At 54.9% G+C, this 12,643-nt stretch overlaps 1 protein-coding gene across 1 annotated transcript; it reads right to left on the bottom strand.

Annotated features, from left to right (window-relative positions):
• Window positions 1–1,913: 1,913 nt before the first annotated feature.
• PDAP1 (PDGFA associated protein 1) lies at window positions 1,914–12,626 on the bottom strand. The gene is made up of 6 exons (XM_028088456.2): window positions 12,477–12,626; window positions 9,456–9,547; window positions 8,051–8,161; window positions 5,913–6,034; window positions 3,703–3,854; window positions 1,914–2,636 (listed from the first exon to the last, which is right to left on the bottom strand). Exons 1-6 carry the CDS (start codon window positions 12,487–12,489, stop codon window positions 2,578–2,580), a joined length of 549 nt encoding a protein of 182 aa, XP_027944257.1. The 5' UTR covers window positions 12,490–12,626; the 3' UTR covers window positions 1,914–2,577.
• Window positions 12,627–12,643: the final 17 nt, after the last annotated feature.

The following is a 12,643-nucleotide window of genomic DNA, read 5'->3' as shown; positions in this document are numbered from 1 at the left end:
GAGGAGGGACTGGGACTGAGGGGAGATTCCACGCAAGTCATAACGTGCCGAAAGGGCTGTGAGCAAGGGTTTGACCTTTCTAGGAGCCAGAGGACTGACGTGCAAGACAGGGATGAGGTGGGGGGTGAGACTGGGAAGGTCCCCAGAGACCAGCTTCAGGAGGTCCTTGGCATTCTGGGGAATCAGGCCACTAAAATGGGAAGACGCATGAGGCTGCTGGTGCAGCTGTGTGGGTGTGAGGTGACCTGGGAGTAACACAGGCCCTGGGGACCAGCGGGATGCGGGGGATGAGGGGCAGGGAGGAGCGGGGATGGCCTGGGTGCGTGGAGGGGAACACAACTGGGAACATCCTAACACACGAGTCATTATGTCCCCACTGCGGGAAGGTTTTGGGGCACCTGGACGGCTCAGCTGGTTAAGCGTCCTCGATTTTCGGCTCAGGTCGTGAGATCGAGCTCTGTGTTGGGCTGAGTGTGGAGCCTGCCTGCGATTCTCCCTCCCCCTCCCTCTACCCCACTCCCCCATGTGCACGCACTCTCTCAAATCTTAAAAAAGGGGTGGGCGGCCTTGTCACCCCCTTTTAAGAGAAAACAATGCCAGAGAAAGAAGTTACCTCCTCAGTCTCACGGGCAGGAGGCGGCAGAGCCAGGATCCAAACTCAGGTCTGACTTCCAAGCCCCACTGGAGGGGCACCTGCTGAAACGTACTTGATATGGGTCCGGATCGCTAGCTGAGCCAGGAAGGAAATGCTTCGAGCCAGAAGTCTTGCCAGCACGTCACCCAGGTACACAGATGAGATCCGTATGACCCCCTGGAGGCCCGCAGACACCAGGGACATCCTGGCTTCTAGTCTCACACCAAGGTCCAACCAGACAAGGACAAGTCCCGGGCACACAGGGAGCCCTGCTGGCCCAGCCGTTCCTGCAAACCCCCAGCTGGCAGCACGTCAGAGGCCACCTCCTCACCACCCCGTGTGGCTCTAGTTTGGCCGGCTGGCAGCCCCCAGAGCCAAAGACAGGGTACTCTGTCCGTGAACCTTCCAGACAGCCACCACCTCCTTGTTCGTCTTCTCAGAGAACCTCATTTTCACGGCACAGACCTCAACCAGCTCTGCACGACCTCCAAGGGGTGGGGGGCTCTGGCCGACCTCTGAGGTTCAGTCCCGCTCCTCAGGTCCAGGAATTTTCCACAGGCCAGGGGGAGCTGCAGATGCCGGCAGCTGTGGTAACCCTTCTGGGGCTCCTGGGGCTGTTGACCTCCAGCATGGTCAAGCCCAGGGGGCGTGGCAGGAGTCCCTGGAAGTCAGGGGCCCAACTCCATCTCTGCCACTAAATCCTCCTTTCTGACCTCAGGCCAAACCCCTGCTTGGCACTGGTTACTGACCTCTCAGGACCGTATGCAAAGGATGCTGGTGTTCACAAGGCGGAGTGCCCGTGACGAAGGGGTGCGGGAGCAGGGACAGGCACAGTGGCCGAGTCTGCAGGCGGCTCACGTGATGGGCTAAGCCTCAGTTTCCCTGCTGCCATCCCCACCAGGGTGGTAAGGATGGCATGAGGTCATGCCCGGCAGTCACGCCAGGTATTGGGATGCTCCTCCCAGCACTGAAATCCTGACACTGTGAACACCAGGGGCACCTGGAGGGCAGGACAGGGAAGCACGGTGCTGCTGCTATGGACCGTGGACCGGTCCCTGGCCACTCTGGCTTAGGGTCTGCCACACTTGGGTTAAAGGAGGGGAGGGACGAACTCTGTATCCCGAGGTTTCTCCTAGCTCAGATGCCCAGGGACCAGTCCCCACACCCGGCTGGGTGCTGCCTGAACCTCGTGGGGCGGACCTGCCTGAGAGCAACACCATGCCCTGCTGGGGAAAAGGGCCCAGGCACAAGGGCCCAAAAATGGATCACAGAACAAAGATTACGATAATGTCAAGTTTAATCTGCCAAATATACAAGTTGGACTTGCGGAGTATGTTTTGCCTGGGTGCTGCACAGTAAACAGGTTTCTTGAAATGATCAACAGGGAGGGTTAAGAATGGGCCCTAGCGCTGGCCAGAAGGGTGGGGATGGGGCAGGAAAGGGCAGAGGGGACTGGCTGGGGACGAGCCGTGACCCTCAGGGACCCACAGGCACGGGCTCCCAGACGACAGCCCCTCTGAGCGAGCACCCAGGCAACACAGATGGGGGCCGGTTGTTGCAAACTTGTCAGCAGCTGCCCCCCCCCCACAGTCAGCCCCTACCGGGCAACCTACGGGACAAATGGAAGCTCTTCTTACCCCACCTCCCAGGCACCCCCAACAAGAGTTCTGAATTCTAAAAACAGCAAAAACATCCGAATGGTTACATATGAAATGCTGTCCCCCATCTTTCCGTCTCAAAGATAGCAGCCGCCCCCTCCCCCCAGCCCTCCCCACCATCCCCCCAAACAATTTCTGTGCCAAGATGAAAAGGAGGCCCCAGGCTGCGGGGGCTCCTTGCCGTGAGGGGCTGCTGCGGCGGCGGTGCCAGGACGGGACAGGCGAGACTCGGCAGAGGGCCTGGCGGCGCGGCCGGACCCCTGGTGCCTCCTCCCGCAGGCCGTGCTACTTATTCAGGGACAGCGACTGCATCCGTTTTCCCGACAAAGTCGCATCATCCTTTGCTGAGGGCGGGAAGGGAAGGGCAGGTGTTAACATGACACCACCCCTCCAACACACACGCGCCCGCACACCCCGGGAGCACGGCACTGAGGGCTCAAAGACCACAGAAAACATTCGGGGCAACGGGCTCAGCCGGCAGAGGAACAGGCCCGGGGGAAAGAGGGTTCCTGTGGAAGCCACTGCCCCCTGACAGGCCCACCACACAATCTACTGAGCAAAGAGGAACCTCTAACCACCCCCAGGCAAAACCCTGCAATTACACCCTTTCCCCGTGGGCGCTGCAGCCTCCAATCAGCAACAACAGTCCAAGGCCTTTCCTGCTTGAGGTCTGTGAGCAAAGAGCTACCAGTGGGGAGCTGGGATAGCAGGCTACCTCCAGTGTAGTGTAACAAGCCTGGGGCAGCTGATCTCCCCCTTCTAGGCCTCGGTTTCCTCGTGATTTGGTGAGGAGGCAGGACAGCAGATCCCTAAGGGCTCTTGTGACCCCACATGTACAGAGGGGTGTGTGAGACCAGGAGGCATAGTCATGAGTCAAATGCTCCCTATAAACCAGACCAACTCCCCACAGCTCCTGCCACCAACCTCTAACCCTACTGGAGGGGGAGCAAGGGAGAAGAGGGAGAGCTGGGTCAGATTTCATCCGGGGTGCACTGTGAGGTCCAGCCCACCCCTGCCCTACCCTCTCAAGCCCCTCAGATGGACAGCGGTTACCCGAGGCAGCTCTCCCCACTACACAAGACACCAGATACCTTAGCAAGACCGTCCAACCTTGAAGGTCTGCCCTAGCTGCGTCCCTGAGGCTTCCATCGGCTGCTGTGCACGGTGCTCTGCTTAGATTCAAACTATTGTCTGACTCCGGGCTGCTGCTGGACCCTCCCAGCACCCTAGGACGTGGTATGCAGGAACGCCCACCTCCACGTGACAAGAAAGGCCCATGCATGTACCCACAGGCTGGGTCTCTAGCCAACAACCCAAACCCATTCCATCACACAATGAGGACACTGAAGCGCAGGGTTTGGTGGCTTGCCCAGAACCAGAGTCAGGCAGCCACACGAGCTCACAACTCACCTTTCCTCTCTTCTTCTTTCTTCCTGGCAGCCTCTTCCCGCTGTTTCCGGATGATCGCCAGCCGGGCAAGGTCAGCTTTGGCTTGCTCTGTCTTCCCAGCTAAATGCATTTTCATGTAACGCTCTTTTGCTTTCTGCTTCTCGATTTCTTCTCTGTTTGGACAAGATGGTGTCACAGGGGACATCTTCACAACCATTATCAGCTGAGCTGAATGTGGAAGCCAGAATAGAAGCCAAGTCCTCGGGCCTGAGGCCCAAGTGGAGGAGGGCGCCCTGGCTCCATGTGCCCCCTTCGTGATGGACACTCACCAAACAAGCAGAGGCATGGGCCTGGACCTCTGATGGACAGACTTAAGGGGCTGGAGGAAGTTCAAGTGGGGCAGCAGCTTCCCCAGACAACAGAGGATGGGGGTGAGCTTAGCACAGAGTGAACAATGTCTGCACTGGGGGGAAGGGGGTACTAACTAGGGTCTTGTGTCCACAGTGAGAAAGGGAGCACCAAAAACCAAGTGAACCACTGTTCACTTGAGCAGGAGGAGGAAAGCACTGGAAACCACATTCTGTGAGGGGTAGAGAAGGGAGTGAACCAAGTAGCCTCGGATGGGAACCACACCCACCCAATCTCAGGTCAACAGAACATAGCACATTCTCAATCAGGCCAGCTCAGATGTGTAAGAGGCTGCCCTCCAGGGCGTGAGCCCCCACTGAGGAGGGTGTGGGAATGAGAGCTAGACTCCCACAGGACAAAGGTGTCAGTCACCAACCCACTAGGCAGAGAAAGAGGTGATGGAGGATCTTCCTCCCAGGCCTGAGATTTTTGAACTGGAGTGGGCACACTTTTCACTGTGCTATTGGATGGTCCCACTTATACCAGGTTCCTGGAAGAGCCAAGTACTGGAGGAGGGGGCAGGGAAGCCCTGCCTAGCAGGAGCCTGGGGGAAGGACCCGGCCTCCCAGAGGCCTTCACAGCACACGGCACTGAGTAATAAGAAACAAAACATGGGGACAGGCCCGACAGGAGAGAAGACCAGCCACCGAAAGTCAGGAGACTCTGGATAAGACACGTGCTATAGAGATGAGACTAGAATACCTCTCAGTTCAGCAGATCCTACCCTGGGAGGTAGGTGCAGAGCCAGGAGCCTCTAAGCTGAGCAGTAGAGATCCAAACCAGGGCGGGGGGGGGGGGGGGGCGGGGGGGGCGGGGCGGGGGGCAGTAGGCCCTGGAGGCATCTGGAACGATGAGCAAGGCTACCCAAAGGCTCTGCAAAGCCCCCTCAGTGAAGGCTAAGTGCCAGGCAGGATGCTGGCCTTTATGGCTTTTCACTCTGCAACCTCAAAAAGCGGGGGTAACAACAGGATCCCCACTTTACCACTGAGAGGGAAGCTACTGGAAAGCTAGAATCCTTAGCAGCCTCTAATCACACCCTGAGCTCATGAGCCTTCCCTGTGGGGTTTTCTAGACCCTTCAGCCATCATGGGGTTAGCACAGGAAGGCAGAATTAAATCCTAGCAGCCCAGGAAGGAAAAAAAAAAAAAATAGGGCAGCTTTCCCTAAAGGACTTCAACCTCTTGTAAGGCCCCTGGTATCAGCTGGTGGCCATCCAGAGTTAGGGCACTACTTGTCAAGCAATGGCCATGTGCAGAGCACTCCAGCACTGTACTGAGACCCTCACACAACCCAAGAAGAGGCTGTCCGCAGCTCCATTTCCACCTGGGACTTGGGGAGCCCTCGGGCAGCCAGCACACCTCTCTGCACTGTGCTGCCTTCTCCCACACCCCACGGCAGTGACACCAGAAGAATGCAGGCCAGCAATGGTCAGATCAGGCCAGAGGAGGGAAGTGTCCCTGGAATGGGGTGCCCTGGAGGAAGGGACTATAGCATAACCCTCCGTATCCCTGGGCATTACTTCAAGTGCAACGCTCAGGTCCGAATCTGTTGTTCTGTTTTTCCCTGCTGGGTTCCTACTGGTGGAAAAAAAATTATTTTTGTTTTGTGTTTTTGGAGAAGCTTCTGTAGAGCCTTTGGGGAATGAGATGAAACAAAAATAAATGCTGTAGTTGGAGCCCTGACCCAGTCACTGGGAACCTCAGAGCCCAGGAGGGAAGGGCAAGGGATCTGAGCGCCTCAGCCACCCCCCCCAACTCTGCTCCACCCCGCAGGCCAGCCCCCGGCCCATGTGCCCAGGTCCCAAGCCCAGCAGCAGTGATTACCGTTCTCTCCTTGAAAGTTCCTTGGGCCCATCCAGGTCCAATTGTGTGACCTTTTTGGTTGTCTGTGCCACCCGGTTAGGGTTCTCGATGTCGATGAGCCCCTCAACACCTTTGCGCTTTTGCTAAGATGGGACAAGAAGCTGGCTGTTGGAGAAGTTTAGTCCTGCCCCTGAGGGCCACTCCCACCATCTCCCAACAGCCCAACTGGACAGGGACAAACTCCTGCTCCACCTCTGGCCCAACATGATGCTCAGCCTGAGCCTCACAGTGGGAATAGCATTCAGGAGAGTCTTCACCAGCCTGGGAGGTACAAGGACGGTGAGTGCACAGGACTAGAGCCCAACCTATGCCGAGTCCCAGCAACCCTGGATTATTCTCTCAGTTTCGGAGGTTCAAGAACAGAGACACAGGACTAACTAACTTGCCTAAGGCCAACCAGGAAGTAGACAGCAGGTAAGCTGAGAACCCAAGCCCAACTCACAAGCTCTCAACACAGAGCACTACACCCCCACTGCAAGCCCAGCCCCTGCAAGCAGTTTTCCATGGAATCTCATGGATGACTGCAACAGCACTGCTGGATCCCCAGGGCAGGCTGGGCCAAGGATGTTCTCAGGACCAATTTCAACTCCTAGCCTGATGGGACGGAAATGACTTGAGAATGAGCCATGAGATCACAATCAGTTCTAGTAAGCTGCCCCTCCCACCTCCCCTGGGGGAAGTTCAGCAAGAGCACAAGGCCTCGGGCGCCTGGGTGGCTCAGTTGGTTGGGCGACTGCCTTCGGCTCAGGTCATGACCCTGGAGTCCCGGGATCGAGTCCCGCATCGGCTCCCTGCTTGGCGGGGAGTCTGCTTCTCCCTCTAATCCTCCCCCCTCTCATGCTCTCTCTCATTCTCGCTCTCTCAAATAAATAAATAAATCTTTAAAAAAAAAAAAAAAAAGCACAAAGCCTCAACGTAACAGGTTGGGTCCAAGTTTCAGGTCATGTCGAGCCCAGCTTTCAAGTGATCAAGGAGACAGCTTCCAAGCAGCAGTGAATCTGACACAGAGCTCCAAACACCAATAGCCAATCCAGCTACCTGTAAATGCCTCCACTTGGTTACTGACATCGCGAAGTGAATGTGCCTCACGCACCCTGCTCCTTCTGATCATCCTTAGGCCATAGCCTTACGCCTCCTTCCCTCAGCCCCTGAAGCCACCCCTCGGCAAACCCCAATGAGCCCATCTCTTAAAACGTGTGGGGCGCCTGGGTGGCTCAGTTGGTTAAGCGACTGCCTTCGGCTCAGGTCATGACCCTGGAGTCCCGGGATCGAGTCCCGCATCGGGCTCCCTGCTCAGCAGGGGGGGTCTGCTTCTCCCTCGGACCCTCTTCCCTCTCGTGCTGTCTCTCATTCTCTAATAAAATCTTTAAAAAAAATTTAAAAAATTAAAAAAAAAAAAACCGTGGTGTGATTCTGCCCACTTGTCTCCACTGCCACTGCCTCCATCCCAACACAAGCCACAGTTTCTTGTCTGGAGACCTGTTGCCATTTCCCTGCTTATAACCTCAACACCCTAGGATTTACTCTTTGCAGAGAAGCCAAAACCACCTTTTAAAAGCAAATCTGGTCATCTCTCCCTCCCACTTCAAGGCCTCTACCAGCTGCCCCCCCAACCACAACAGTGAAACCCAAACCCCTTCAAGTGCCACACAGGAGCTGCCCTTGCGAACCCCTCCTCCCTCATCCCTAGCCACTCCTCTCTGCATCCACCAAGGCACATCCCCAGCAGCCTCCTGCTGCTCCTGTTCCCACCCCAGGGCCCCCATTTCGCTAATCCAGCCACCTGGACTGCTCTGCACGGTAATTTTCACACACCTGGCTCCAGCCCTTTTGTTCAGATCTGTTTGAAAGCCACATCCTCACCACACACTACTTCACATACCCACGATCACAGTCCGTCTTGTTCATGATACCTGCCACTACTTAAAATTATGCTGTCCGTTTACTTCCTTTTTGTCTGTAACTCCCTATTAGAACATAACCCCTTCTGAGCAAGGACTCTGTCTGCATCTACCATTGGAAATGGTAATCAACAGGCACTCGATCAACGTTTGCCGACTGAATGAGTCCAAGTCCCAGGCCTCTACTGAACGCAGTACCTGGTAATCGTCTTCTTCATCTTCACTCTCATCTGAGTCTAAGGATTTCTTCTCCTTTTTGGGGTCACCTGCAGCCCCATCTCCACCTTCTTCCCCTTGTTCCTCTTCTTCCTGTTTCAGAAATGGACAACCTGCAAAATCAAAAATGCACAAACCCCCTAGACAGTGACCCCTGCTCCCATCACCTCCAGACTGTGGACCCAGAGAAATTAAGCCCCAGAAGGCTGGGACCAAGGAGGACAAGGGTCCTACTCTGAGACCCTGGCTCCTAGTAGGGGACCTGGGTCAGAGGCAGCCTATCTACTCGGCTCCACAGCCTGAAAGCCATTCCCACAGTCCATCCTGGGTGAGAAGTTCATCTCCCAGGGTCAGGAAAATTCAGCTGTGGGGCTGGAAACCACAGTCCTGCGCAGCTCCCCTCCTGCTTCCCCAGCTGCCACACGCAGCTGCCAAATCCTGGGCCAGTCCTCCTCTGCTTTCCACTCCCACAGTCAATGGCAGGCCAGCCACTCCAACCTGCCCATGCAGAGGCCTTGCCGCATTGGCTTCCTAAGACAACACCCAACATGCCGCTTCCTTCCACTTTTCTTGCTTCCCCACCAAAACTATTCCTAATGAAAACAGTAGGTCCTTCCCCCTTAGCACTTGCCCACACATTCTCCAAGGTCCTGCTTAGCTGCCAGCCCCTCCCTCAAGCCCTCCTCCCCTCTCTCCCAGAACACGTGGCCTCTCCCTTCTAGGGGCTCCCAGGCACTTCACAGCTGTCACTCATTGGGCCTGACTTATGCTCTTTTCGGCCCTTATCCAGGGGCAGATCTAATGGTGTAGTCAGGGATGTGGACATCAACGATGATGGAAACATTCTATTTCCTGACAACAGGCTGGAAAAAACACTGCAGGAACAGAGTAGAGTGAACTACTAAGCTCAGACTAGAGGCGGAAGGGTGAACAGCGTCAGTGAGAGTCACAGAGAAGATGACGTTCAGCAAGGCCTGGAAAAACGAACAGTACTTTGCCTGCTGGGGGTGTGGGAAGGCAGGGCATCATGTCATGCTGGGTCTGGCAAGAGGTCTGGCATGGCTATAGCAAACAAATAGGGACTCCTGGGTCGCGGATGGGCTGAGCCTGGCGGAAGGACAGCTCCCAGAAAACAGGAACACAGGACCAAGAACAGAGACCCACTAAGGCAATCACTGCTAAAAGACCAAAGTTCTAATTGATTCAATCAGAAGATGGCTCTCCTCTTCACTGTCGGTTGTTCTGGGACACCTGCCTGCTGTCCATGCCCCACCCCCACCCCGAACCTCAGGTGCTGGCTTCTTCCTAGGAATAGGTGGTCTTTGCCTGGCCTCTCGCAGGTAACCACCCTGGGCCACTCCAGTGGCCTGGACAGGCACGTACTCACCCTGGCCTTCTGCTTCTCAGCCTGGAGCTGTGCGTCGATCTCCTCAGGGCTTGTGTACTGCCTTGCCCGGCCTTTGTGGCCTCCCTTTCTCCCTGCACAAAGATTGGCAGTTTAGGAAGATGGGAGGGAATCGGCTTCCTTGATTGCCCTGAGTCCCAGGGGGCTGTGTCCTGCTTGAGGTGCTCTCGTCAGAGGGTGCAGAGACCTCACCCAGCACCACCCAAACCTATACTCTCCTACCTTCACATGTTCAAAGGGACCAAAGGGGCAACATGTGACCACCTGAGGCAGCCCCAAACTGTGTGCTGCACGTAGCTTCCTACAAATGAGACCCAAGGGGAGGATATGGGGGAGGGCACACCGCACACAATAACTGGCCGAATCCCATGGTCCCTCAGAAACCAAACACAGTGCACCGAAATGCAGTCAGAACATGTAACACTCACATCCTGCTGTGACTACAGTGGTTTTTAAATGTTCTGTCACAGCCATGCACTCATCTGATCCTCAGAATAAACCTATGAGGAGTCACAGCTGGTCCTGCTCTGCACACAAAAGACACTTAAGATTCAAATCTCAGCTCTACCACTTGCTAGCTTTCGGCAGGTACTTAACCTCTGAGTCTCCGTTTCTCCATCTGTGTCCTTATCTTGCAGAGCGTTCAGGCGAACCAATTTGTTAACATGTGTAAAGCTCTTGGAACGGTGCCTGGCATTGAATAAGCACTACGGAAACGTAGGCTACATTTGTTACTTTTCTAATAGAGTATTTTGGCAGGAGGCAAAAAAGCCACTGACCACATCAGTGATTCACTATAAATGTCAGAGAATATAATAAAATACTTCACGTTCACCTAAGTGGTATGGTAGAAAAAAAAAAAACCTAAAACCTACTGAAAACTTTCTTCCGCTTGGAGTAAGCAGCAGAGCCGGCAAAGTTAAAAGTTGAGAATGAAGCCGACTACCTTCTAACAGTTAAAAATGTGACTGTAAATTAAAGCTCATCTAAGAGTATCAGTTTTACAGTCTGACCCTCTTGAGCGAAGACAAGAGACTGACCCCTGCTGAACCCATCAGCCAGTTTTATAGCAGGATAGCACCTGCTCTGCTGGTCCTGGAGGATGCTGGGGTTGTGGCCTCAATCCATCCCCACCTCTTCTGGAAGCTTCGGCCCAGCTGACTTCCAGCGAGTGTCTCACTGAGTGCAGAGAATCTGTAATTAGACAGCCAGAGCTTCTCTGGACTCCAGAGACAGTAGCAGAGATACCAACCTCCTCTTATTTCCTAGACAGCAGCTGCAGAGCCATAATTGGGCTGCTACAGACCACACCGCCCATTTTTAATGACTACCTGGGTTCCCAGGGGTCTCAGTCTATGCTCATGAAAGTCCTATTTTGAGAGACCAAGCCAGCCGTTAAAAAAAAAAAAAAAAAAAGACACCCTTTCTTGCCCTCTTAATATTCCAGGCAGTAGTCAAAACTCAAAACTGGCTACTATAGGCTCTCATCCAGCACACCCGGCTAAGGGAGACTGACCTTAGTTTGGCCTACCATAACTTTTATCAAAAGCTGCTCCTGCCTTTACAAGTGTTTCACGTTTACACAATGGAAACAAAGAGGGCATCCTTTTCTCTCAGGGAACTTTATACTTTAAAATAAAAAAAAAAACCTTTTCTTTTGCTTTTCAAGCAAATCAACACAAGCAAGAAACGCAAATCGTATCTGCCAGTGAAGCTTTTCACAAGCCAAAGATCAAGTCACTTAACCAAGATATTTAGGATTTTCTAATTCTAACCTCCAACCTTGGCTCAAAGTATCTATGAAATAGGACCCTTAGAGCCAGAATTCTGGAACCGAAAGGGTTCAATCTCCTCCTTTTGTGGAACACAAGACTGAGAAAAATGGAAGAGACGTGGCTCTTCCTACCACAGATGCAATCAGTAGGGAGGTAGGTATAAATGGATTCGGCTCTGTAACCCCCAGTATCTCTGCGAGTAAAATCAGGAAGTCATTTAGGTTTGAAAAAAACTCCAAGTAGATTTCCTGTGGGCTGAAGCATCTCAACCAACATGACACATGAGCCACCACTATTAAGCGAACATCTGTTCTGTGCCAGGAGGTAGCCGGGCACTTTGAGTGCTCTATTTTTTTATGACCTCTATCTCCAGCTCTCCAAGCTAAGGGTTATTAGCCAGGTGCTCCAGATGAGAAAAACAGGCTGGAATAAAGTGATTTCTTCCAAGCCACGGGGTTGGACAGTGACACAGCTAGACTTCAAGAACTTCTGACTCTTAGGGAAGAGAGAATGAAGGACTGGTCTACCGTGGATCCTCTATCTTCCCGGCCAAGAAACTGACAAAACCCTACAAATAATGCTTAATGGGCACTTAACGACCGCCCGGCGCTGTGATGCGCACTCCACGTGGATTACCTAGTTTAAGCCTCCCACCTGTACTATGAAGAAGGTACAATCATAAGCCCGGTTTGCAAATGAGAAAACCCAAGCACAGAGAGATGAAGCGACTGGCTCAAAGGCACACATGGAGCCGCTGACGAATAGGGGCGGTCAAAGCCAGGTCGGCCAGGCTCGAGAGCATCAAGTTAGGTCTCATCCGGCAGGCCCGGCTCGCCCAGAGCTCGAGAGGGCCCACGTTTTACGCGCAAGGCAGAGGGCCCGGCACAGGCGCGGGACGCGGTGACTCAGTCCCCGGCGAGTCTAGAAGCGGGAGGAAACTCCAGATCCCCCAGGCCAGGAGAAGGCGCCCTAGATCCGGCCTTCCGTGTCGGCGAGGACCCGGAGCCTCAGGGTCTCCCCAGACCCACGAAGGAGGGGCTCGTGGCCACTCCGGTCCTCAGTTTCTCCATTCGGACAATTGGGCGTCGAGGCCCACACCTGGCCCTCAGCCGGCGCGGACGTCCTCCCTCCGCGCCATTCTCCGAGACGCCCGCGGGCTGAATGAACAGCGGGTGCCGGACTCGGGCAGCCCCTCCAGGCCCGCGGGCCACGCGCGTTCTCCCCTCACCTCCTTTAGGCATCGCGGCTCCAGCGGCGGCGGCGGCGGCGGCGCCTCGAACTGACACCGGAACCGGAAACACCTCGGGCTCGACTTCTTCCGACCGGCCCAATTTTCCTCAGCGCTCCGCCGCCGCCGCCGCCGCCGCCGCCGCCGCCGCGAGGGCCGGGGACCTC

Source organism: Eumetopias jubatus, unplaced genomic scaffold (assembly GCF_037043125.1).
Source record: "Eumetopias jubatus isolate StellerSeaLion01/CBP00866 unplaced genomic scaffold, mEumJub1_p1.0 scaffold_12, whole genome shotgun sequence".
Taxonomy (NCBI): domain Eukaryota; kingdom Metazoa; phylum Chordata; class Mammalia; order Carnivora; family Otariidae; genus Eumetopias; species Eumetopias jubatus.
Note: the sequence above shows the minus strand (reverse complement) of the source record. Positions and strands in the feature narration are given on the sequence as shown.

What these genes read in the sequence shown, in the direction of transcription:
- PDAP1 (XM_028088456.2), bottom strand. An exon ending in CTGAGAAGCAGAAGGCCAGG is followed by an intron (nt 8,162 to 9,455) that starts GTGAGTACGTGC and finishes TTTCTGAAACAG; the next exon opens with GAAGAAGAGGAACAAGGGGA. An exon ending in GAAAGAAGAAGAGAGGAAAG is followed by an intron (nt 2,637 to 3,702) that starts GTGAGTTGTGAG and finishes TCCCGCCCTCAG; the next exon opens with CAAAGGATGATGCGACTTTG.